Source organism: Populus trichocarpa, chromosome 11 (assembly GCF_000002775.5).
Source record: "Populus trichocarpa isolate Nisqually-1 chromosome 11, P.trichocarpa_v4.1, whole genome shotgun sequence".
Taxonomy (NCBI): Eukaryota; Viridiplantae; Streptophyta; class Magnoliopsida; order Malpighiales; family Salicaceae; genus Populus; species Populus trichocarpa.
Window position 1 is genome coordinate 18,062,636 of NC_037295.2, and position 27,232 is coordinate 18,089,867.

Consider the following 27,232-nt stretch of genomic DNA (forward strand, 5'->3'; position numbering starts at 1 on the left):
GTCCCGAGTAGCCATTAATTTCCTCCCTGCCATGTTCGATGATACCATCAATAAATTATTTCATTTTTTTCCATTTTCAACGGCACAATTAATAAATCCATTTTGGATGGTTCTACCAGTTCCTGAGGCGCTGTGGCAACTAAACGCAGGGCACATTTATTTATTCGTGTAAGCCAGCCAAGTTGTCTCCCCAGCTACGGCCTTTCATAGATTCATCTTGGATTGGCTATATGATCAATTGCGTGTTTCACTCAATGACATTTGTCTAATGTACTCGAGAAATAGAGCCCTGGGTTTTTTTTGTTTTTTATTTTTGTTTTTTGGTACGGTTTGCAGTAAAAACTATTTTATCAGAGTAATCTGACAAAAAATTCACACTGCTAATAATAATAATAATAATTGGAGGTGAAGAGCAATGATTTCTTTTGCACATGTTCATATAACAGCTAGGACCCGATGATGAGAGCATGATCCAAAAAAAATTGCTGTTTCACTTGAATTATATGCTTAAAAGAATGATTAATATGAATTGAAGGGATTTAAGGGATAATGTTGATCTCTGCAATTTGATCGAAGATAGACTCTATTGGTAGGGATGAATTTAAGGGATGGTCAAGGTTCCGAAGTTTGAGAATTTTCTATGCACTTTAAAAAACTTCATAGAACATTCATCTCTATTAGTTATAATTCAAAAAAATTATGTTAAAATTAATGTTATTAAACATGATTTGATTCAGGGGTGAATCAAGACTTGACCTAGAAGATCTTAGAAAAATAAAATGAGGATTGAAATTAATTTTTTTAAAAAAATAAAAATTAATTTTATTGATTTAAATTAACCTATTTAACTTGTGACATGAGGTTTGAGTTGAATTTAATTAATTTTGTTTAAGGTTTTATTTTTTAAATCACTTGGAATTTAAAGAGAAGGATACTTGATTATCCTCGTTAATTGTCAAGCTAACCTTATTAGGTTGAAGGTCAATTACTTCTAATTAAGCCAGGGAAAATCACCTACCAAGCAAAAGCATGAAAAAAAATGCACCTCTCGCGAATGTCCACTCGTATAATAGAGATGGTCCGACGCTGACGTCAGTACATCATTTAATGAGCCACGTCAAGATCAAGCAATTAAAGGGAGAAAATCTCAACTCAACCTTGGACGATAACTATGCCAGCGTCTCTTCATGACACGTGTCTCTGTATAATTGATCCGGCATTTAATGGTTCTTCCACTCATGCGCCACACGTCAAATGTTTCGGTGGCTGCCATTAATGAGGCTGTCGTTCTAAGCGAGTCAAGGACGAAACTAATTAATGAGTTGATTTTTTTGAAGTGAGAGAAGGCGTAGACAATCAAGGCAATGCATTAATTGAGCTGCACGTCGTTTTGTAAGTTGTAACTTGACAGGGCTGGCTGTTTTTTGTGCAGTGCCACGACAAAAAAAAATGAAATTGGGATTGTACAGTGCAATTAAATCAATTAATTAGACAAGTGAAAGAAAAAGAAAATAAATCTTGCATGGGTCACTACTTGACTTGACAGTCCTTTCGGTTTTTGTTTTTTATATAATTAGGTCCTCTAGTTTTTAGTTTTTATGTTGGGTTCTGAAATTTTATTTTTTCATGATTATTTGGAGGAAAAAAAAATCAATGAAAAAGAAAAATCAAACATGGAGATTTTGGTGGGCTATATCTTGGCCACAATAAAATCCATCTAGGTGGTGACCCAGTAATAAAAGTTTCGAACCAAGAGGTTTGCTCTCTCTGTGGTCTCAGGTTCGAGCCCTGTGATTGCTCATATGATGGCCACTGGAGGCTTACATGGTCGTTAACTTCAAGGCCCGTGGGATTAGTCGAGGTGCACGCAAACTGGCACGAACACCTACGTTAAACTAAAAAAAAAAATCCATAATGGATATTTTTTGGACTTTTTTATTTTTGTGTTTTAAAAATATTTATGAAAAAATTTAAAATTTTTTAATTTTTTTTGCTTTAAATTAATATTTTTTAATGTTTTTAGATTATTTTGATGCGCTGATGTCAAAAATAATTTTTAAAAAATAAAAAATATATTATTTTGATATATTTCCGAGTAAAATACACTTTGAAAAGTAATTACAACCACACTTCCAAACACGTCTTAATTAGTGTACTTTAAGTTTTTAATTATATAAAAAAAAATAGATCAAGACTTCTAATTTTTTTTATTTTATTTTATTTTTTGTTTTTAGAACGATTAGAGATTCTTCATCATTAATCTGCACTCATTGACACTCGTAAAATGATATGTTTTACAATTATTTTATAATATCTTTTTACATGATTTATATGAATAGATTTGAGATAAATCTAGCTAATTTAATAATTTATCTTGTTTAGAGGATAAATCCCTAAAAGCTACCTTTGTTTTTCTCTATCGGGGTGTTAAGATAAATAATAATTCTAGGTAAAAAAAATATTATGTTTACTAAGATAGATAAGAAATATGTTAATAGAAAAATTATCTTGATGAAAAAAAATTCAAAACAATTATATTTTTATATTTAATAATAATAATCCTTCGAGGACAAATATTTTGTTTTTACATGTAAGATTTTTTTGGTACCCACATCATCATATCACGGGCATACAATCTAGTTTGCTATCTATGCATTGTTCATTGATTTGCATGAAATTAAATTACGTAAATTAAAACGGTATTTTATAAATATAAATGTGTAGTTGTTTCTTAATATAATAATTATTTTTGTATTTCCAATGAGTTCAGTTCTACCATGAGTTCTTGATCTGGGCTCCAGTTTTGGGTTCCAATGCAGGCTTAGCTAATACTGTTGGACATGAGCATGTTCTTACAGCAATTGGTCCAGATTTATTGGACTCGCTGTTGCAGTGTGCTAACGACTGTATACGCGGGCTTCAATACATTTGATTCGGCTTATAACACAGCCCAGATAGAGTTTTTTTTTTTTTGGTGAATTCATGAAAAACTGTGATTTATACATTATTCTTTGTAATTCGTTATCCAGATCCAATAATTTAATGATGAAAAATTCAAGCTTTAGCAGCATCTTATTGCTAGTTTATTAATAATTAATGTATTGACAAATTTTATATATAACTTATTAGTTTAAAGAGGCTCATAAATAGAAGGGTCAAAGGTAGGGTGATGACTTAACATGTATAAGCTTAATAGAATAACAAACTCACACGATGTCAGTCTAGCTCTATTTTCAAATCCAACACCCTTGAGCTCATCTATGTCATAAGCTCAAACACTAGTGGACCTGGTAAAATGTCAGACCCAACCCCCTTGAGCCTGGCTGTGGGTCTGGCAAGATACCACATCCAACCCCCTTAAGCTCGCCCACCTTTGATTCTAGCAAGTTGTCGGACCCAACCCTCTTAGGTTTGGTTTCACGCTAAGTTTAAGTACATGTGAGTTTAACAAGTTGTCAGCTTCACCCCTATTTACATTACACACTGATCTCGAGTATCTATGGGTCTAGTAAATTATCAAACGTAAAATTCTCAGGCTCAGCAGCATATTAAGCTCAAGTGCAAATAAGTCCAACAAGACGCCAGACCCAAATCCCCTGGGTTCACATAAGGCCCTAGTGTATATGGGTTTAACAAAATACCAAATCTTAGGATAATCATTCCTCTACATCCCTAGGTGTATAAAAATCCTTTAAGAGCCAACTATATTTCAATCGACATTACTGCTATGATAGAGTTATTCCTATCAACATTAAATGTTATGTACGGAATAAGATATAAAAGTCTTTTATAACTCAATTGTTTGTTCATCAGCACTAATAATGTGTAAGGGTAATTCCCATCAATATTAATATTATGCAAGAAGACATTTTCATCAGCATTAATGTTGATGTAGCTCACTTTTTCTTTACTCATATATTAAAGAGGAAAAGATTTTTAGGACAATAAGGCTCAAAGTACAAAAGTTATAAATACCCGTCAAACCATCGAGGTAAAGGGATTAATGATTTTTATTCTTCTATCATACATTCTAAAAGCATTTTTTACACAAAATCTAGGAGCAAATGTCCTTGTTCTTCGAGTTTAAAGCTCTTATCTTTATTTATTTCAATCATTTACTATAAAGTCATCGACTTAATCGCTATAGGGTCCCTAAACCCTATAAAAAAATATTGTTTTGCAGAAACTGTGACTTCTACCACCAATCATTTGTTCTCCCTGTCTTTATGAATGAAATATTGACGTGGACGTGTGATCATCTATTTTTCAAATATTCAAACTCTATCCCCGAGCATATTGGATTTTGGGAGATCGTCAATAATTAAAAAAGACCATGATACCAACTCCAATTCACCTAGTGAGATTTGATGTTACATAAAATAAAAATAAAAAATCTTAGTTGTTTGGGTTGGGACCGAATGGCCTCACTCATATCAAATTACACTCGTTATAAGTTGTCTAGTATCTTTACGCATGCACACATATCGATGTATTTTTTGAGTTTCAATCAAAATAGCACCGCGCACGATCCGCTGCGTGTTATATATTTTCTTTGTAGAGCATCAACCTCTTCACAAATAATATAGTGAAGCACCGCAATCAATAACAATCATAAACATTCTCCACCAATGACACAACAACCAACAAATTAACCTTTTTTTTTTAATATTCTCCATCATTGTATCACTCTTCACGAGGTAAATTAATGTAATCAAGTATATAAATACCTTGGGTTACCTTGTAAACATTCAAGCCATTGAAAAATATTCAAGAACTACACACAAGTTCATTTAATCACACATTTTCCATGATATTGATTTTATTTTTCTTTATTGTTCATTAATTCTCTTTCTATATTTATTTACTTAAACATTAAAGTATCCTTTATTTTAATAGGATACTCATTTTTGTTGTAACAATCAAATCCAAAGATGAAACATGTATTAAGCCCACACATTTATGTTCAACGCAGTCATGAAAAACCCAATTCAATAATAAAGTTTTCACAACTTCATAAAGATCCAATCCTTTTTTATATATACAGTTAAAGACAGTTTATTGATATGAAATTAGGGAATTTATGAACTTTAGACAAGTAAAAGCTAGGTAGCATTTTGGTACAGTTCCTATTAAATAAAAATCAAGGAAGCTTTGACAGCGACCTATTCCTTAATATACATGGACAAGTGAATTTCTTCATCTCATTTGATCATGTTTGCCTTTGATAATTCTACGTGATTGTTCTGCCTTCATACAAAGTTTGATTGTGGGATTAATTCCTTCATAAAAAAATGGTGATATTATCAAAAGATGTCAAGGGACCATTAAATTCATCTCCAATATATAATATGATATCAATAATAGAGATTCGATCATATTTGCCTATAACCTATGCTATTGCCATGATATAAATTTGAAATAATGTGAGCACATTACAAGAAATGATGTTTCAGGTAATATGAAATAATAAATATGGTAAGAAAAAAATTGGTTTCTTTTTTCAAATTTTGTAGGCGGAGAGTGTCTTTGGTGAGCAACAAACACTCAACGGTCGGATACTTTTTGGTAAATCCAAACATTATAAATTATTTTTTATGATTTTTTTGTTTGAAAATATATAAAAATAATATATTTTTTTTATATCAGCACATTAAAATAATAAAAAACATCAATTTAAAACAAAAAAATAAAAAAATCTTTGTAAAGTGATCCAACCGTATAAACAAACACACTCTAAACAAATATTTTGTAAGCCTGTCCATTGAACAACGAGAGCTCCTAAGCAATCACAATAAAATTTACAGTTATTAAAAAGACTCAATTAATTAAATTGATAAGGTTATGATTCAGAATCTTACTATGATAGAGTTTTAAATAAAATTGATTTTGACATTAATTTAACTACATCATTTCAGCGGTTGATCTCAACCAAACCCAACTAGATTAAAATCAAGAAATTTATAGAATTAAATAACATATTTTTAGATAAAAAATATGTTTTTTTATTCTATATGATAATTTGAAAAATGACTCGGCAATCCAATGACCATTGCATTTCCGTATAAGACGTCGTATCGAGTTCGTGAGTATAATAAAAACTCCATTATAATCAAATATTCAAACTCATGACATGTAGAGATTTTTTTTAAAGATTGTTAACTAGAGCATGGTGTTATATTATGGCTTGGTTCGGATGGAGAAATTTTATGGTGATTAAGGAGTTAGTAGTATTCTATTAGTTATTTCCTGAATCAGTTTTTTTTATAAAAAAAATAGATGCAAATAGGAAAGATAATTCTAGATGGTGATATTCTTATCATTTTTGATGAGTCACGAGTTTCATCTTCCCTATTTTTTTTATATCCGTTTTTTTCTTCAAGATGAGCCCAATAAATAACTATTAGAATGCCACTAATTACTTTATGAACACCATAAAATAACTACTACAGTTGTAGTAAAAAACATTGTTTTATATCATTTTAGTTTATTTGTTATTGTTATTGTTGGTGTTGCTGTTATTACAATATTGAAAATGACCTTGCCCATAACCCAATTTATGGTTTAGGTCATGGGTTGATTATGTTAATTTGAACTGATCTGGTTCAATGAAAATAATGATTTTTTTTAATTCAAAATGATTTTATTTTATTTATTTTTAAATCAACTTAAATTTTGACTGTGTCATGAATTAATCTATTAGATTATAACTTTTTAAATCTTAACCAAGACTAGAAAATAGGTCGATGAAGCTATGAATTTACTTGTTGGATCAAAATGAGTTTACTAAAAATAATTATTACTAAAAATATTAAATAAAAGTATTAAATTATTGTTTTTTTAAATACTTTTAATGTATCTATATTAAAAAAAATATTTTAATAAAAAATTTAACTTAAATGAATATCACGTAACAAAAATTCAACACACACACTAGGTAACAAAGATTTTTTTAAAAATTGTTAATTTCAGAAAACAAAAGGTGTTAACACATCAAAATCTCGGTTAGGGCGGGGCTATATGAACTTCAAGATAAATCATTGGATCACCATCCGACTACGACAGCCATAAAGCACACCGAATCCCATACGAATCCAACGGCTCCAAGAATGTGCAGCAGGGCCATCTCTATGCAGTCTAATGGTAGAGAATCATCCATCACATATATGCACACACCTGCTCCCTCAGTGCTTATGTTTTGGACCCCACCTCTCAGGTCCCTCCAAGAATTACTCTGCTCAACCACAACAAAAATACCGTCAAGAACAAGCACAAGCCCACGCGCCAATGAACAACAACAACCCCATTTCCCACGGGATCTATTCTCGTATTTTAAAAATTATTCCATGTAAATAAATAAATTCAATTCTGAATACATGGATTATTTAACTAGGATATATGAAAGAGAAGCAATTAATACATGTTGAAGATTGAATTTATATTTGAAAAAAAAAATCTTTTAAATATAAATTTATTTGATAATATAGTAAAGTTTATAATAACAATACTTTATATTTTTATTGTGATGAGATAATATTGTATTATGTGATCATAATAACATAATAATAATAGTAGTTTGGTACGGTGATTTATAACAACAATAATAAAAAGAAATTTTTTTGATAATAATTTAGTAATTTTAAATGCTTGAAATAAAACAGATTTTTGTAACTTTTAAAGTTTTGTGTATAAAATAAAATCTGTATAAAATGGTAAAACAGGTAAATAAAAAAGGAAAAATATTTTTTATTTTGTAAAAAATCAAATAATATACAAATAAAAAAGGAAATTGTGTTAATGGATTAAATTATAGTAAAATGGGAGTTAGGAAAAACCCCCTCTCCTCCCGTCAACCGTTACCACGTGCAGTAAATCACCCCACACCGCGCGTCGAAAAACCTCCAAAATTCAAAAACTTGCAACTCAAAATACCTCCCCCCTCTCTCTCATGATTTTTGATTCACCAAAAATTAAATAATAAAAAAAACTTATCGTTGCCCCTCTCCTCGCCCCTCCCTCTCTACACCTTGATTTTGTCACTTCCTCTCTCCCCGCTCTCGCCGGCGAGTGAAATTAAAAAAAAGATTCAAAATTCAAAAATCCGCCATAGATCTAAATATTGTAGAGAGGAAATAAAATGTCGGAGGAAGAAAAGTTGTTAAAGGAAGCAAAGAAATTGCCATGGGAAGATCGGTTGTTACACAAGAATTGGAAAGTTAGAAATGAAGCCAATATCGATCTGGCTTCTCTCTGCGTCTCGATTTTCGATCCGAAAGACTCCAGACTTCGTGAATTCGGTTTGTTTTCGTAAAATTTTTAGCTTCAGATCCGATTGATCTGTGAAATGCGGATTCGGTTTCATGCGTTTAGCGTTTTCGTGACTGTCGTTTTGTGTTTTTGTGCTTAGCTCCGTTGTTTAGGAAAACGGTTGCGGATTCGAATGCGCCGGTGCAGGAAAAAGCGCTTGATGCTTTGATTGCTTTTTTGCGTGCTGCTGATGCGGATGCTGGAAGGTAGGGTTTGATCGTATTTAGTTTTTTTTTTTGGCGTTGGTTTTGTGGTTTTGTAATATGTTGTGGTTTGTGCGTAGGTATGCGAAAGAAGTGTGTGATGCGATTGTGGCTAAGTGTCTTACGGGGAGGCCAAAGACTGTGGAGAAAGCGCAGGCGGCGTTTATGCTGTGGGTGGAGTTGGAAGCTGTGGAGGCCTTTTTGGTGGGTGATTTTATGGTTTTTGGATAACGAGTGAAAATGTGTGTTGGTTTTAATTAATTTTTTCAGGATAGTTTGCTGTAGGAATGTTTCTTTTGTTTAGTCGTTAGTTGAGAATGAATGAAATGTTATTACGTTGTTTATGTTGAATAAGTTTATGGAAATTATAAGTGAGGTGTACAATTTTTTTTTATGCTCTCCTAAAATGGTAGTTGCATTTTGGTTGCTAGGTATTAGTTTGTTAATTAGTTATAGGATTGAATGGGAGCTTTGTGTGTCATTTCACTTGTCAGTGTAATGGCTAACTGTTCTTCAGTTGGTTTGTATTCTTCCGTAACTTATTAGCATGGTTAAGTGGATTTTGCAGCAAAGAGTTTTCGATGTTAAGTGGATATTTTGCAAGCTTTGACCATGCCAATCTACTGTTGTGCAGTGAAATTAGGTGCTGGTTTTGAATTTAGTTGGTAAATGCATTAGAAAATGATATTGGTCAAATAGCTGAGGAGTTGTAAGCATAACAGGTTAGACATATTCATTATGTAGAGACTGATTTAGTTGGGCGAGCTTGTACTTCTGTGGTTATTCATAAGCAAATCTTCAGAGCAGTTTCTTATGAATTTAAACAATAAGCTAACTCCCATGGAAGCAAAATCATACTGCAAAGTTCTACAGCTGCACTTCTTATAGATGAACCCAACTAGATTGTAATTGAGGATGTGTTTTTGATGTTCTAAAGTAACTTGAGAGATGATTTTTATTCTAGGATGGACAATGTGGGCAAAAGTTGTGCTTTTGCGACTCTGTATGTAGAGTGATCTCATCCATATTAAGAATCTGTTAAAGGGGCAATGAAAGTTAGCCATGCACTCTACTCTGATACATCATAAGGACATAATTGAGAACAACAGAGCAAGAAATGGTCAACGCAGTGCTTCATGTAGAGGTTATAATGGAGCTTGTTCAGGTTTACCTTTTTGCCTATATCGAGTTGGGGGTGCTTTCTGAAAACACCTTCCTTTATGTAATATTTTAAAACTTTAACTCGACTCTCCTCTTTTGTTTTTAAAACTCCATAAAGTAGGAAAAAATTAAATTTATGTTTCACAAAGGCTGCACGGTACACCAAGGAGTCAGGGTTTGCAAATAAGGGAGTGAAGGGTGTAATCTTGGAGTGGGAGAGAAGTTAATGTTTGAAACTTTGAATTAAGAATGAATATTGAAGCTGTAGAAAAGTGATCAGAAGGAATTGTAAGAAAAAGAAGCAGAAAGAAAACAAATGAGCAGTGTCATCACCTCTTCTTCTCAGGATTTCACTTTTGCAAAAAATAATCCAAGATTATTCTTGTTCCTATATAATTCTCATGTTTATGAATACTCAGAATAATCCAGTTAGGTATGCATGCTTTTCAAACCAAAACAAATTATCAAAAGCTTTCCTTTTTTAGAAAAAGGTGCTCATATAGGCACCAGAATTTGTAAGTGTTCTCAACTGAGCAGGTTAGAGATCAAAATATGATTGTAAAATGATAAATAAAAGAGAACTCCTAACTCCTAAGTAAATATTTTTGGTATACTGAGCTTCATTTTTTGAAATTAAGGACCTTTCTTGTGGTTGTTTCATCCTGCTTTGGTTGGGAAAAATCAACTTCAAACCTCGTAATCTCGTAGCATTAGAATTCGTTGAACTTGCACAAGTAGGTAGGCTATAATGTTTCTTGAAACAACTCGACTTCACTTGGAAAGTGGCACCTAGTTTCATAGTGTCTTTTATTGTGGATTGAAACCCCTGATTTTCAGTGTATCTCACTGTCTTTTATGCTGTGGTTATTTTGAAATGTGAATCATTGCATGTGGCATTTCTTTTGTCATGCTTCAGGATTTTGTAGCATTCAGCGTATCTGTCATTTTCAATTTCTTTATTTTATTGTTCCTTCCTTCCTTCATGCATTCGATTAAATTTGTTATCCATGTTTCGTAGCTTGGTTTCTAGCTGTTGCTTGCGGTGGAGTTTCTTTGCTCACCAAATGCTCAGAATTTATTGCTGGAATGGAACTGGTTATTTTGTGTAAGATTGTTACAAGTGTTTGGTGGTTGTAGGATGCAATGGAGAAGGCAATCAAGAACAAAGTTTCCAAAGCGGTGGTGCCTGCAATAGATGTCATGTTTCAAGCCTTAAGGTTTGTAAGCAATATTTCTTGGTTGCAAAGCACTGATTCTTTTATTCATCCAATTGTCTCTGCTGTTCTGTTCTCTTTGCTAATAGTGAATTTGGAGCCAAAGTTGTGCCCCCAAAGAGGATTTTGAAGATGCTTCCAGAATTGTTTGATCACCAGGATCAAAATGTTCGTGCATCATCTAAAGGACTTACTCTTGAACTTTGTCGGTGGATTGGAAAAGACCCTGTTAAATCAATTCTGTTGGAGAAGATGCGAGATACAATGGTACAACAGATTTATTCATTAATTTGTATGACTTTGTTACTTCCTTCATTTTACCTATATATTATAACAAACATTTCATTTCTCCTCCTTCTCCCCATGTTCCTGCATGAAGAAAAAAGAATTGGAGGCTGAGCTTGTTAATGTTACAGGAACAGCTAAGCCATCCCGCAAGATTAGGTAAATGTAGCCAGGAACCTTTTTCCACTTTTTTCATGCATTTTACTAGAAGTACTGTAGTTCTCTTGAGATGTTTCCTTAGGATCTGGGCTCATAGTCTGCCAACATAACTATGCTTTGAATTGATCATATGCTGTTCTGTCATTGTGATCCTTAGATTTACACTCCTGTTCTTTTTACACCCCACCAATTGCCCCTTGCATACATACTGTTCTTCAGTGATTTTTCTTCTATACAACATTGGTTTGAAATTAATAATGGAACAAGATTACAATTATTAAACCTATCTGCATTTTCCCAATACTCTGTTGCTTAAGCAATTTTATGCTTCCAGGAAATCTACATTTATCCTTCCTTTACCAATTAGTTTAAAAATAAGATAAATCTTGTTGAGGTTCGTTGTGTCATACTTCGGTTGGAATGTAGAATTAACATGTGTATGTGATCAGATCTGAGCAAGACAAGGAGCCAGAGCCAGAAGGAGTATCAGAAGTTGCGGGTCCTGGTCAGTCCGAAGAAGTTGCACCTGATGGTATGTGATTTAACTTGCTCCCATAATATCCGAATCTTTCATTCAATTGACTAACATGCTATTACTTGGACATGTTCTGATTGTCAGCTCCTCAAGAAATAGATGAGTATGATCTTATGGACCCTGTTGATATTTTATCACCCTTGGAAAAATCTGGATTTTGGGATGGAGTGGTCAGTGCTCCTGCTTCTTGTTTTCATTTTTTTAGTATTTTGGATATCTAACTTTATTGTTATGATTTTCTAAATATGCCTGTTTTGCTGCTTACTGCTAAAGTGTAACAATTTGTGTCTACCTCTTAGAAAGCTACCAAATGGTCAGAAAGAAAGGAGGCTGTTGCAGAGCTGACGAAGCTTGCTTCCACAAAGAGGATAGCACCTGGTGATTTCTCTGAAGTTTGTCGGACATTGAAGAAGGTATTTTTTTCTTCTTTAAGCTGGAACCTCCATTTTAAATTGTCTATAATCATCTCCCTTTTTATTGTCAGTATATCTGGGGCTATTTTGTCTTCTTTGTGTTCCTTACTTTTTTTGTTTTTACTTTATTAGTTTCCTTTCTGGTGTTTGAATACTATTGTTGAAAAAGCTTATGTTATTTGGTGACAAATATTTAACTTGATTCTGGAGAAGTGAATTTGTTTGGTCAATTTGTGAACAGGATGAGAACCTTCATAAACCAAATATTATTAGGAAAAATATTTTTGAAGTACGGTGCCAAAACACATACACATTACTAGCTGTACATGCAGGTTTATTATGAGGTTACATAATATGGTTGATGAAATTCTTCTGCTCATCCCTTTCCCTTTCCTTTTTAAGCTTTGGCTAACGTGAATGGAATCAAATTAAAAATTTCGTAATTGTTTTCTAAGCACAAGGATCTGATTAAGATATTTTCCATGGAGATTATGGTATGCTTTTCCTCAATAGCAATTGAACACTACTGAATTTCATTATGTTAACTTGAACCTGGTACTAAACTTGGAACTCGTAGGATTACAAATGCTTTTCTGAAATTTGTATGTTACTGGTTTAAGGTGTCCAGACTTCAGAGTGACTTTTCAGTACGATGCTTTTCTTATCCTTGACATATCTGTGATCCATTTTACCACCATCTGTATAATCATTTCATTTTGTTCCCCTATTAGAAGAGCTTCACTATGTTTTTGCCTGCAGCTTATTACAGATGTGAACATCGCTGTTGCAGTTGAAGCCATACAAGCTATTGGAAACCTTGCGCGTGGTCTAAGATCCCATTTTTCTGGCAGCTCTCGGTTCTTATTGCCTGTTTTGCTTGTAAGTGCCGTATACACTTTAATTATGACACATTCCCATTTACTGAAGCTTTCAAACCTTGGCTATCTGGGTGTGTTGAACTGATCTACATAAGTGTGTCATCTTATGTGATAAGTGGGCTATTTAAGTATATATAGTACCTGTTTTAACAACAATGCGTTTTCTATTGTTTCACCTAATAGGAAAAACTGAAAGAGAAAAAACCTACTCTGACAGAGTCACTTACACAAACTCTCCAAGCAATGCATAAGGCTGGATGCTCAAATCTTGCTGACATTGTTGAAGGCAAGTTCCACCTTTCATTCCAAATAGTTCTATGGTCTGAGAGTTTTTTCTCTACTCTTTGCTCGAGCTGTTTGAGTCTAAGAGATTGGATTTCTTAGTTTTTTGTATTTGTTTTAACCAATTCCTCCAATTTTGTCGAATCCAGAATTTGTTTTTGGTTGTCTCCATGAACTCATCATCATGGTTGCATTACAATTCATAACGGACATGTGCATAAGAAAATAATAATTAAGCATCTTTAGGACAAAATACTGCATTTTCCATCTACTATTAGTATTTTTTGCAGATTCTTTTGTAATTACCATTTCTTTTCCCATATAGTTTGCTGTTGAATGTTTATATTATTCTCCACTTTCTTTTTTTTGGGTACATATAAAAAAATATATGCCACTGGTGGTTCATGATTTACAGGGTTACATACTTCTGATTCTTAATGATTTCTGTTACTGCAGATGTCAAAACAGCAGTGAAAAATAAAGTTCCTCTTGTGCGCTCATTAACTCTAAACTGGGTGACATTTTGTATTGAAACCAGTAATAAAGCTGTTATTCTGAAGGTGCATAAGGATTATGTCCCTATCTGTATGGAGGTTAGTGTATCCCTTGTTCTTATGTTAATGTTCTGACTCATAATCGAAATCTTCACATGGCATCTTTGCTCTAATATAAAACTTTGAAGGAGAAACGGAAAATCCATTTTTACATTGTGAACTGGAACTGGCCTTTGGTTAAAGATTATTCAGGGGTCATCATCTATTAATTCTTTGCTTATGATGCATGGAGCTCTATGATATGCAGCTGTGGGAGCGCACAGATTTTGTTTATAGGCAGCTGCTTTGCCTGCTTTTTTTTTGTTTAGTTTGAAATTAAGTGATTGTATTTTGCAGAGCCTCAATGATGGGACTCCTGATGTGAGGGATTCTGCCTTTTCAGTGTTAGCGGCAGTAGCTAAGGTAGCTTTTCCATTTGAGAAAAATATTGAAAAGTTTTTGCTTCAAATTTAGCTACTATTATTTTTACTCTCAAATTGTTGGTTAGATGGTTGGCATGAGGCCTTTGGAGAGGTCACTGGAGAAACTTGATGATGTGAGAAGAAAGAAGCTGTCCGAAATGATAGCAGGTTCTGGGGATGGTGTGGCAGCTGTGGCAACCTCAGGTGGGTACATCCATGTCCATGTTGCTATCACAACAATTAATTTAGAGTTATAAAATCTTTAGCTATGTACTTGTTTTGTATTAAATTTGGCTGATCATGTTTGTTGTGCCATGGCCAGGTACTGTCCAAACTGCTCGTGGAAGTATGTCTTCTGTAGAGGTTGGTTGAGGCATTCCTGTTTTTCAAACTTTATTATTTTGGTATTGTTATTTGATCGTCTTTATCATTTGTAACAAATTCATCAATTACATTACAACTATAATTGTCTTATTTCCATTAGAAACTGTATTGAGCTGACTTCTAGAAAAGCTCTTTCAAACAGTAGATATGCTTTTTGTGCACCATGGAAGAGTGGCATTGGTTTTGAAATCTGCAGCTGTGGTTTGTTCAGATTCTCTTTAGGGTGAAGGGCCCTATGTTTTGATGATGGTCCGTTGTTGCAAGGTCACTAAATTTAGCGAGCATGATACAGCTGCTCTTCATTGGACAATAAAAGGAAAAAAAGATACACGCATGGAGTGTTTTTTTTTTTTAAACAATAATAGTGTTCCTTTTGGCTGATTTCTTGTGCCCCTTGGTAAATTGTTCTCATTTCAATGGTTATCATGTTCACATAAAAAGTGATTTATCCATGTTTCTGCTACCTCATCTCAATATTTTTGCTATATTTCTCGTTGTTTATTTCTTAATTCCTTGAGTGTATGTTGTAGTTGTTCTATGTACCTCACTTCGGTTTCATTAAGGGTGGTTTTTTCAATTTCATTTTAATCACCGTCACAAAAGCGTTGTAACTAATTTGCTTTTGCAGACATCAGAAAGCTCATTTGTTAAGAAGTCAGCGGCAAGCATGCTTTCTGGGAAGAGGCCTGCTCCAGCAGCTGTGAGTTTATTTTAACTTTTCCTTTTGTGTTTCTTATCAATCACTTAGTTCCACTCAAATGGACATTATCACAATGATGTTTCCTGATTGTGATATTGTTCCTTTTTTCAGCCTGCTAACAAAAAGGCGGCACCTACAAAATCAGGGGCCAGCAAGAAAGTTGATGGAGCTGGGCGACCAGAAACTTCACGAGCACTTGAACCACCTGAAGATGTTGAGGTGAGCATTCCTTTGTTTCTGGAAGTGCTCTTTGTTGATTGGCATTTACATTCATAGTTTTTGATACATGAGTTGCTCTCTTTTTGATATTTGCAGCCAGCAGAGATGAGTCTTGAAGAAATTGAAACCAGATTAGGCTCTCTCATTCAAGCAGATACCATTTCTCAACTGAAGAGTGCAGTATGGAAAGAGCGGCTGGAAGGTATGTTATAAGAACATTTTGCCTGTTTCGTGCGTGCATTAAAAACTGAAGGTTTACTAAGCTGTTATTTCTGCTATTCTGATGCATTTGGTTCCACTCAATTTCAAAACTGAAGGTTGTTTGGTTGTTTTGTCTATCTTAGGTTTTAAATGATCTTTTTTTCCACTATAAAAGCTGAAACATGACTGCTAACTAATATTAGTTTGATTTCAGTAATCTTTTATCACAACTTGCTAGGGACATTTAATTATTCTTTAGGGTGCTTCTCTGTGAACATGTTTTCTTCTAACATCAAGATGGTGAACTAATAGCAGCGATTTTTATGCAACTGTTCAGTAGAATTTACATCATGATTTGTTGGTTCTAAGTAAATTCCTTAGATTTAGGTTTTTTCTTTGACTTGTATTTAAAGTTTATTTGGATGTTTCTTTGTAAAATTGTTTTGATGCTAATTTCCTATGGGGATATGTATATGCATGCATGCATATCTCTGTGTGTGTGTGAATTTGTACGGCAATTTCATCTTGTGGGGCATATCTATTTCTCGGTGCACAGAATTCAGAAATTTATCTTATATAGCTTGTTCATTTTGATGCAGTTAATTGGTTAATTTTCATCTTGTTTTGTTCATATACAATGTTAATTTTCCTGTTTTGGTTACATTTTTTATTTTTTAATTGATTTATGGTTTTTAACCATTGGAAATTGTTGCAGCAATATCTTCATTGAAAGAACAAGTGGAGGGGTTGCAGAACTGTAATCAATCTGTGGAGATTTTGATTCGTTTACTCTGTGCTATTCCTGGCTGGAATGAGAAAAATGTTCAGGTATTTAAATGTTGTTATGTTTCACTTTTTTTTCTTATGAACAGATTATCATCAAGATCAAATGTGTGATGGTTATAATAATTTGAAATACAAACAAAAGTGCAGGTTCAGCAACAGTTCATTGAAGTCATTACTTACCTAGCTTCAACTGCATCAAAATTTCCAAAGAAATGTGTAGTGCTCTGCCTTCTAGGTGGGTATTAGGTGTTAGTTGCCTTATTCTTTTGTTTGTAGTGAGCCAAATATTCTGAAAAAACTGCTTATATTTTTTTCTATCATCTGTAAATGTGAACCCAATTCTGTGCTAAATTGATTTTTCTCTTTTTGACCTTGTCATGCATTGGATAAAATACAAAGTTGCAGCTTAGCTTACACTTCATACCTTCTCTCAGGTATTAGTGAACGGGTAGCGGATATTAAAACCAGAGCTTATGCTATGAAGTGCCTTACTACTTTCACGGAAGCAGTAGGTCCAGGATTCGTTTTTGACCGAGTAAGTATAATTACAGCTCACCATTAATTTTGTGTTTCTCAAAACAGAAGTTAGGTGCTTGCTTTAACAATTTGTGTTATTTTTGGTCTAGTATAATGCATTGAGTGAACCATTTTCTTATGTGTCGTGGAATAATCTGTGTGGAATTTCATCATTTGCAGCTTTACAAAATTATGAAAGAGCACAAGAATCCAAAGGTTCTTAGTGAGGGAATACTCTGGATGGTTTTGGCAATTGATGACTTTGGTGTGTCACATTTGAAGCTTAAGGTGCTTCTATTTCTCCCTCCGCATAACTCTTCCTTGACTTACTGAAGATTATCTTTCTATTCTATTTTTTATCCGGTAGTTGCGGTTATCTAAGGGGAAATGTGAATTTTATCTCGCAGGATTTAATTGACTTCTGTAAAGATACTGGGCTACAGTCCAGTGTAGCTGCTAGCAGAAATGCAACTATCAAACTTTTGGGTGCCTTACATAAGTTTGTTGGTCCAGGTGTGTAGTTGTATTATTATTTCCAATTCTCCACATGCCTTGAATCCTAATATATATTTCTGATTTTTTTTTAGATATTAAAGGTTTTCTGGCTGATGTCAAACCTGCACTGCTCAGTGCACTTGATGCGGAGTATGAAAAAAATCCTTTTGAGGTAATAGGAGGCCAAAGATCAAATTCCTTTCTCAAAATGTGTGTTCTATATTGTTTACTCGAAGCCTTTGCACATGTCTTCAGGGTGCTTCTGCTATTCCAAAGAAAACAGTTAGGACGTCAGAGTCCATGACTTGTGTTTCTGGTGGTGGGCTGGATAGCCTGCCACGTGAAGATATTAGTGGAAAGGTAACACCTACTCTGATCAAGAGCTTGGAAAGTCCTGATTGGAAGGTATGGTTGTCAATGCTGATGAAGCCAGCTCACTTGTTATGATTGCCTTTGCAAAACCGTGTCCTTATTGGTATCAACTTGACTCTTAAATCCGCATTACAGGTTCGACTTGAGTCAATTGAAGCTGTCAATAAAATTTTGGAGGAGGCTAATAAACGCATTCAACCAAATGGAACTGGTATGCATTTGAGTTAAAGTTGACTTGAATAATTATAAAGTTTTATTAAGACATGCAGTGTCATAATAAGCTTGCTGTTATAACCAGAAATCTGTTGGTCATTAATATCTTGTGTGGTTGCAGGTGAATTATTTGGTGCCCTTAGAGGGCGTCTGTATGACAGCAATAAAAATCTAATCATGACAGCTTTGACTACCATTGGTGGTGTTGCTTCTGCTATGGGACCAGCTGTCGAGAAGTCAAGCAAGGTTTGACCACTCAAGATGATCATGTTTCTTTACATTTATGTTTATGGTCTTGAGAAGAGCTTAAGTTTGCTGTGCACTGGGTTTCACAGGGTGTTCTGTCAGATATTTTGAAATGTCTTGGGGACAATAAGAAACATATGAGGGAATGTGCTCTGAATACATTAGATTCTTGGGTTGCTGCTGTTCATCTTGATAAAATGGTAATTGTTTATGGAATTACTGGTAACGTGTTATTTTAATTTTGGGCTGTTTTGATATGTTGTGGTCTGGTAGTAATGATATTTCTTTGGTTGTAGATTCCTTACATCACAGCTGCTTTATTTGAAAGTAAGCTTGGTGCTGAAGGCCGCAAGGACCTTTTTGATTGGCTTTCAAAGCAACTTTCTGGATTAAGCGAGTTTCCTGATGCCATACATTTGCTGAAACCTGCTGGCTCTGCTATGACGGTAGCTTTTAGTTTTGTTTTCTTCACCAAGACATTTCCTGACACCTGCGTTCTTGACATTTGCTTTGGGATTTTGTTAGGATAAATCAGCAGATGTTCGAAAAGCAGCTGAAGCATGCATCTCTGAGATTTTGAGAGTGTGTGGACAAGAAATGGTAAGTGAATAAGTGAATTAGATATGGTGTTTTTCTCTTTCACCTGCATTGATTGATGACTAAACTTTCAATTATGTATTCCCTTGTTTTAGATTGAGAGGAATCTGAAAGATATTCATGGGCCAGCCTTAGCTCTCGTTCTCGAACGTGTGAGGCCTGCTAGTGTTTATCAAGGTCTGTTCTTTGGTAACTTGGATGACTTCAATTTTGTGTCTCTGCATGCATGCACATACCTCTTGTTTTTCTGCATATTGAAGTTTGTCATGGCTTCTCAGAGTCATTTGAATCAACAAAAACAATTTCAATGGGTCCATCATCCAAAACAAGCTCAAAGGTTGGGAAAGCTGCTTCCAATGGCATATCAAAGCATTCAAATAGATCTATATCTTCGGTATGTTTCTCCTATTTGACTTGTGTTGTTTGGAATTCAATGCGGAGATTGATTATTTATGTCCTGGCTTTATTAGAGAGTCATACCAACAAAAGGGTCAAAGCCAGAGCCAGCGATGTCTATTCAGGACAGAGCTGTTCAGTCTCAAGCATTATTGAATGTCAAGGACTCAAACAAGGTAGTTGACATTACACATCAAAATTTTCATTAGATGTAAATAGCATTCATTCAACATTTTCCATTTGCACTTGCCTATTCACAGGAGGATAGGGAAAGAATGGTAGTCCGAAGGTTTAAGTTTGAAGAGCCACGGATGGAACAAATTCAAGATCTTGAGGTTTGGTTTTATACAGTGCTTCTAGTTAACTCTATTGGTTTTTTTACTGCATTTTGAGATGTCTCTTCCCACATTCCCTATACGCAGGGTGATATGATGAAGTACTTAAGAGAGGATCTGAACAGGAGGCTTTTAAGTCTGGATTTTAAGAAACAAGTTGATGGGCTAGAGATGTTACAAAAGGTATTTGGCTATTTTCTTGACTATTGGAAATTACTCTTGAGAATGGCATCCTGTTATTGAATTTGAAACTTTTTTGTTTCGTTTTTTCCAGGCCCTTCCATCCATTGGAAATGAAATAATTGAAGTTCTGGACATACTCTTGAAGTGGTTTGTTTTGCAGTTTTGTAAATCTAACACAACGTGCCTGTTAAAGGTATATTTTCCTTTCTGTTTCCATTATATTGTATCACTTACTTTTGTTGATATGGTTTATGAGTATGATGCTTCATAAGATATGATCATATGAAGTTTGACCTGTTGAAATGGACAGGTTTTGGAATTCCTCCCTGCACTTTTTGACTTGCTCCGGGATGAGGCCTACACTTTGAGTGAATCAGAAGCAGCTATATTTCTTCCATGCTTGATTGAAAAGGTTCTACTTAGATCTCAGTAGCATAAATTGTCATCCATCTGTTAGATATCATTATATTCCTTATGGTCTGAATGTTTGTGCTGCACTTGGAGAAAAATCATGTTAATAGTTTTAGGAAGTGAAATGAATATTTAAAATGTTTTTCTTGTGTGCCATTATCCTGTACTTTGATGGGAAATACTTTTAATATATTGAACATACGATGTTGTATGCTGCAGTTGGGGCATAACATTGAGAAAGTGCGGGAAAAAATGCGTGAGCTAGCCAAACAAATTTTGCATGCGTATTCAGCAACAAAATCTTTCCCGTACATTCTGGAGGGTTTGCGCTCTAAGAACAACCGTACTCGGATAGAGTGTGCAGATCTAGTTGGTTTCTTGATTGATCAGCACGGGGCTGAGGTGCAATTAGATAATTTATGCTGTTATTCTTATTGGCATTTTTTGCTCATAATTACATCCATATTTTCTTGCTTTACAGATAAGTGGACAGTTAAAGTCATTGCAAATTGTTGCAAGCTTGACTGCAGAACGTGATGGTGAAATTAGAAAAGCTGCATTAAATGCTCTGGCTACTGGTTATAAGATTCTTGGTATGTTTTGATTCCATGAAATAACATGTCACCTTGCTGGTTTTAAGTGGGATTGTTGATATGTAAAGTTTAGTGTTATGAATGTCCATTGCCATATTAAAGATGCATATTTGGGCATTTTTTAGTGGTATTTTTTCTTCAATAGGTGAGGACATTTGGAGATATCTTGGGAAGCTAACAGATGCTCAGAAAAGCATGATTGATGATAGATTTAAGTGGAAGGTGAGTATATATTGGTGCTTTGATCTTTGTCCACTTTCAGTCCACTCATCCTGATATTTTTGGCAGGTTCGAGAGATGGAAAAAAGGAAAGAAGGTCGCCCTGGTGATGCTAGAGCTGCTTTAAGGCGCTCTGTTCGGGAAAATGGGTATCTTTTCATACTTGCATTTATTTTCACTGGAGTTCTATTTTGTTCATATTATTATGAACGTGTCCTATTTAAGATTATTACTGCTAAAATATTTTCTACTTCCATTTTTTCTTTCTTCATTTTCTACCATCCAGTTTTCCATGCCATCTTTTTAATTTTGGTGACATTGCTTTTATATTCTTTATTTATACTTAGGTCTGATATAGCAGAACAGAGTGGGGAAGTTTCACAATCAGTCTCTGGCCCTATATTAGCCAGGTATCATAGGATTTTTTTTTGTTTCTTCATTATCATATCTTTGATTTAATAATCTCTCCTTAAGTAAACTGCTGTCCATGTCCAGGAAAAACTTTGGTACTCAGGAGCTTCAGGTGGAGAGACATATAATGCCCCGTGCACTCACTAGTGCCAGTGGCCCCACGGACTGGAATGAAGCTCTGGACATCATTTCTTTTAGTTCCCCAGAGCAGGTACCTTATTTTGATCTTTTTGAGTCCTTAGAGTGCATGGTTTCAAGTATCAAATTTTAAGCAATTGTGCTAGAAGTTATACTCCTTCACTTCCATATATTGGTCGCGTCTGGTTTTGCAAAATAGCGCTATCATGTTGGATGATGTCTCAAACTGTCTTATACATGTCTATCTACCATTCCTGCATGTCCTCTTTGCTTGTCTTTAATATGTTTTCAAAATTAATTGTATGTTCTTTCCAGTTATTATTTGGTTTAGCATGTGATGAGACTGTCATTGCAATTAAAATGTTATGTTTTATTTGGATGCATCACATAGTTTCTTAAGTTTTCCAATGTCCAATTGTTTTGCCCGGTCATATTTCTTTTTTTTTTTGCCCTATTGATGGGTGAGTTCCTGAACTATAGAAGTGACTTCTACTCGCAGTCAGTTGAAGGCATGAAAGTTGTTTGCCATGAGCTGGCACAGGCTACCAGTGATGAAGAAGGAAGTGTGATGGATGAACTAGTGAAAGATGCAGATAGACTTGTTTCATGCTTGGCAAACAAGGTAACAATTGTTTCATGACAAAATTTGTCTGATATTTTCCTTCTCGCATTTAGATGTCAACTGGCTTATTTAATAACAGCTTGCTACTCTAAAGTTCACTTGTTTCCTTGTTTTTTCATCTGAACAGGTAGCAAGGACATTTGACTTCAGTTTGACTGGAGCATCATCACGGTCTTGTAAATATGTTCTTAACACACTCATGCAGGTAAAATTTACAAATTTTTATTCCCAGTACATAACCTGCCCTCCTTTTCTTTTTCCTCAAAGTGGTCCATGTCCTCCCTTGTCTTCACCACAACATCCAGCATTGAGATCTACTCCCTCAATCCCATAAATATAGCGTAATGGTTTTTCCACAAATTTTTAGGAATAGAAAAAAATAATTAAGGGTGTTTGTTTTAAACATGTTATTCCACTCTAACCTGCCCTCCTTTTTCTTTTTCCTCAAAATGGTCCATGTCCTCCCATGTCTTCTCCACAACCCCATCTAGCATTGAGATCTACTCCCTCAATCCCATAAATAATGCCCTAATGGTTTTTCCACAAATTTTTAGGAATATAAAAAATTAATTAAGGGTGTTTGTTTTAAACATGTTATTCCACTTTTACTCCTAACTATATCTATATGGTTAAATATTATTGTTCAGTAAATTTGAAAAAGTAAAGGTTAATAAGGGAAAGTGAGTGAAAGTTTGTAATAATTGTAAGTTTATTTTTAGAATGGACACTTAGATGAAGACTGCCAAAATGGAAAGTAGGACATTTAATATGGATCCGAGGGAGTATTACTTGATAAAATATTAACTATATGAACATTCCTGCAGACTTTTCAAAATAAAACACTTGCTCATGCTGTCAAAGAGAGCACTCTTGACAGTCTGATAACGGAGCTTCTACTTTGGCTTTTGGATGAAAGGGTCCCACATATGGATGATGGCAGCCAACTCCTAAAAGCATTGAATGTGCTGATGCTTAAGATACTGGTGAGGATTTAATGGAAGATGTGCCTATTTAGTTTGAAGATGTCCATTACATAATTGTTAACTGACCATCACATGTACAGGATAATGCGGATCGAACATCATCCTTTGATGTCTTGATTAATCTGTTGCGACCTTTGGATCCCAGCAGGTGGCCTTCACCTGCATCAACTGAGACCTTTGCCATAAGGAACCAGAAGTTCTCTGATCTTGTTGTAAAATGCCTCATCAAACTTACAAAGGTAATATATTTGATATTTCAATCCTTGGAGCCTTCTTCCTTTTGACTTCGCACTGATTTTCATGGATGGAAAATTTTGATTTTGAGTTGGTAAACTAGAAATGTTTATAAAAATTTAAACAATGATTTCTCTACCTTTTCTATGAAAAGTTGTTTCTGATTTGGCCTCTTGAAGCTCGATTATAAATTACATTTGATCTAAAATCAGCTGATTTAAGCATGACATGTACTGATTAAATGTCTTTTCCTAAAACTAGTCTTGTCCATGATATGCATGAGACTCGGTTGGGAGGTAGTGGGTCAGGCCTAAAACTCTATTAACATGTCAACAATAAATTTGTGAAGTAAATTTCACACTAAAATTGCAGCTCCTGAGTCTAACATGGTTCATCACTTTGGTCATGTTGTCCAAAACTGGAGAAATCTGTAAGAGTTCAACAAGTAATTGGAATGAAGGAATGAACCAATATGTTTGGTGCCACTAAGAACAGTTTAAGCAATGTTTGAGCGTTTAATGTGTCCCATTAAAGAAAGTTGTCCGGTATTTTTAGTCAGGTATTTCTGCTTATGGTAGACTGAGACAGGGTACCACCTTATTCTGGAATGTTATTCACCATCTATGGAGTTGGGGAGATATCTACCTGACCCCCTTCCAGTTGAAGTTCCCCAAACATAATATTTTTAGCATCTATGGAGTTGCGGAGGCTGATGTCATCCTTCCCCCTCGGCAGCAGGGTTGTGTATTGAACTGTCCAGATTATTAACCGTTGTTTATTATTGTTGGATATGTCACCAAAGTTTAGTTTTCTCAGGTTCTTCAAAGCACTATATATGATGTTGATCTTGACCGCATCCTTCGGAGCATCCATATTTACCTCCAAGAATTGGGAATGGAAGAAATCAGGAGAAGGTATGTTTAATTGCTCTCCCTTTCCCCTGTTGGTGTCTGGTTCTTGTCAAATTGTTTCATTTCATTTCTCTGGAGCATCTATACTTACCTTTCAATTTGGTCTCTTAAGTTGATGAAATGACTTCCCTGTTTTTATGCTTTTTCCAAACTTATAAATAGAGCGGGAGCGGATGACAAGCCTTTGCGTATGGTGAAAACTGTTCTCCATGAACTTGTTAAGCTCCGTGGAGGTTCCATAAAGGGTCACCTATCCATGGTTCCTATTGACATGAAACCTCAGCCAATTATTCTTGCCTACATTGATCTTAATCTTGAGGTACAAAGTTAAGAACTATACAGTTCTGTATTTATTCAACCTGGTCATTTTTTACTCATGCTTGTTTCATTCTTTTTGTCTATCCAGACTTTAGCTGCAGCAAGAATGTTGACCTCAACAGCCCCCGTGGGCCAAAATCATTGGGGTGATTCTGCAGCCAACAATTCATCACCTGCCACGCATTCTGCCGAGGCTCAGTTGAAGGTAATTGTGTAGTTTCATCTCAAATGATTTGGCTGTCTTCAATTAATAAATGAAACTAGTTTATTTTGCATTTCATCTCTCTTTACCCTTCTAAATTTCTCAATAATATTTATTGCATTTTACTTTGACTACAGCAAGAACTCGCTGCCATATTCAAGAAAATTGGTGACAAACAAACCTGCACCATTGGTTTATATGAGCTCTATCGCATTACTCAGTTATATCCCAAGGTAAGTAATTGATGTGTTCTAGTGTCTACTGGCAGAGTTATGATACTGTTTTTGTTCACTAGAGATAATTAGGGGCCTGCAATGGTTAGTACTTTGGCGTTATGTCCATCAGCTGTTTATTCATTTCAGTTTTTCCTTTTTCGAAATTGCAGGTTGATATATTTGCTCAGCTCCAAAATGCTAGCGAGGCATTTCGCACTTACATTAGAGATGGTCTAGCTCAGGTTTGCAATACCTCAATCTCATCATTGTGATTGGAAGAACCACACATCAAGTTGCCAACAAACATTGATTTTATTGCAGATGGAGAAGAATACTGCTGCTGGAAGGACGCCTTCTAGTTTGCCTATGTCAACCCCCCCTCCATCCGCTCCAAATGTTTCTTCCCCTGATTTGCAGCCTCTTTCCCCTGTTCATACAAACTCCTTAAATGATTCAAAACCTTTACATGCTAAACCAGAAGCGACAAACTTTCATCTACCTCCCTCATATTCTGAAGATGGTGCCATTTTATCTAGAGGTTTTGTCTCGGAGAATTCTTTGGGTGACCAAAGAAATGAGAAGCTTATTAGTGGAGGTAAATTTGCCAACAGTCGCTATCCTTCTCTCACACCCATGCACACACATGCTCGTGCTTTGTAATTGTTGATGGAAAATGAATGCTATATTCGTGCTTTGTTGATGGAAGTTATGGTGTTGCCATTGCAGTAACCAGCGGGACATTAGATGCAATTAGGGAAAGGATGAAGAGTATGCAGTTAGCTGCCACTGCTGGGCTTCCTGATTCAGGAAGCAGGCCACTGATGTCTGTGAATGATAATTTAAATAATGGACTTTCTAGTCTGATTCTTCATGCGCCAGACTCTGCAGGCATGGAGAATCCTGTGCTTGGCGGGGTTCTTCCTTTGGATGAGAAGGCGTTGTCTGGGCTTCAAGCCCGGATGGAGAGACTTAAAAGTGGATCTCTTGAACCTCTGTAGATAAGTAAAATGAGTTGAGCTGAGATTCTCTTCTGCGTATTTTTGTATGTCCGAGCTATAAGATTCTGTTCGACGGGGAGTTCCATCGCCATTTAATCGGAGCTACTGCTGGTAGATTATCATGTAGAGCTGGGTGTCCATCGAGCAACCAGCGGGGAGTTTGTTCTCCCTGTATTGGATTTTTGAAGTGTCACTCTCTGGGCAGACAGTGGAGTGGTTTGTTGTTATCTAGGTTGCTTTTGTCGCTGGCATATGTATATTGTAGGTTAATTTTTTGGCATATTTGTTTGATTTCTTTCAATTAATACAATTGTATACCGATTTCGGATCTGTTGTATACAAATTATGGATTGGAGCATGGAAATGTCCACGTTGCATGTTAATATTCAATTTCAATTTTGCATTGCTCGTCAAAGAAATTGTTTTTTCAGCGAATGTTACGCAGTTATGTGCTCGTCTAACACTTAGCTTGGGTCATAGTTATGAAACCGGCCTGGTTTGGCGGGTTGATTTGGGATTTAATCAGGGTTCAAATCATAAAAACCACAAAAACTCTGGTGTGCAATTTTCTTTTTCAAACTTGGATGACTTGTCAGGTTTAACTCAAAACCAAGAGACTTGATTTGTTTTTTAATGAACTCTAAAATCTAATTATCATTCCAATTTGACATAATTTTTATTGTTAGCTACATTAAAAGCATAGTTATCAAACCCGATCCGGGGTTGACCCGGTCACGGGGTCGGGTCGCGGGTTACTCGTGTCAACTCGAAAAAATTAAAAAAATATATTTGAAGTTTTAATATTTTATATGAAAAAATTAAGAAATAATTCATGTAAATATAGGCTATACATGTTATAAATAATAAAGTTTAAATGAATATTTTAAATTTTTTTATTCCACGTTAAAAAAATATATGTTATTTTTTTTAGGTTGAAGTATTTAA

At 34.9% G+C, this 27,232-nt stretch overlaps 1 protein-coding gene across 1 annotated transcript; it reads left to right on the forward strand.

Annotated features, from left to right (window-relative positions):
- The first annotated feature begins 7,951 nt into the window (after positions 1-7,951).
- LOC7489090 (protein MOR1) lies at positions 7,952-26,706 on the forward strand. The gene is made up of 54 exons (XM_024581075.2): positions 7,952-8,294; positions 8,405-8,510; positions 8,588-8,711; positions 10,806-10,885; positions 10,972-11,149; positions 11,262-11,326; positions 11,776-11,858; positions 11,946-12,031; positions 12,161-12,274; positions 13,034-13,153; positions 13,336-13,438; positions 13,891-14,027; positions 14,325-14,390; positions 14,476-14,593; positions 14,712-14,752; positions 15,402-15,473; positions 15,585-15,692; positions 15,789-15,894; positions 16,609-16,721; positions 16,827-16,914; positions 17,114-17,214; positions 17,376-17,483; positions 17,603-17,708; positions 17,783-17,862; positions 17,946-18,095; positions 18,198-18,273; positions 18,397-18,521; positions 18,611-18,721; positions 18,818-18,967; positions 19,047-19,121; positions 19,214-19,295; positions 19,397-19,512; positions 19,589-19,690; positions 19,775-19,849; positions 19,937-20,032; positions 20,124-20,225; positions 20,343-20,444; positions 20,663-20,845; positions 20,925-21,036; positions 21,182-21,258; positions 21,325-21,404; positions 21,603-21,665; positions 21,751-21,877; positions 22,304-22,426; positions 22,554-22,631; positions 23,251-23,409; positions 23,490-23,648; positions 24,460-24,557; positions 24,717-24,873; positions 24,961-25,077; positions 25,212-25,307; positions 25,460-25,531; positions 25,611-25,884; positions 26,016-26,706. The coding sequence occupies exons 1-54, from the start codon at positions 8,135-8,137 to the stop codon at positions 26,285-26,287; spliced, it is 6,072 nt and encodes a 2,023-aa protein (XP_024436843.2). The 5' UTR covers positions 7,952-8,134; the 3' UTR covers positions 26,288-26,706.
- Positions 26,707-27,232: the final 526 nt, after the last annotated feature.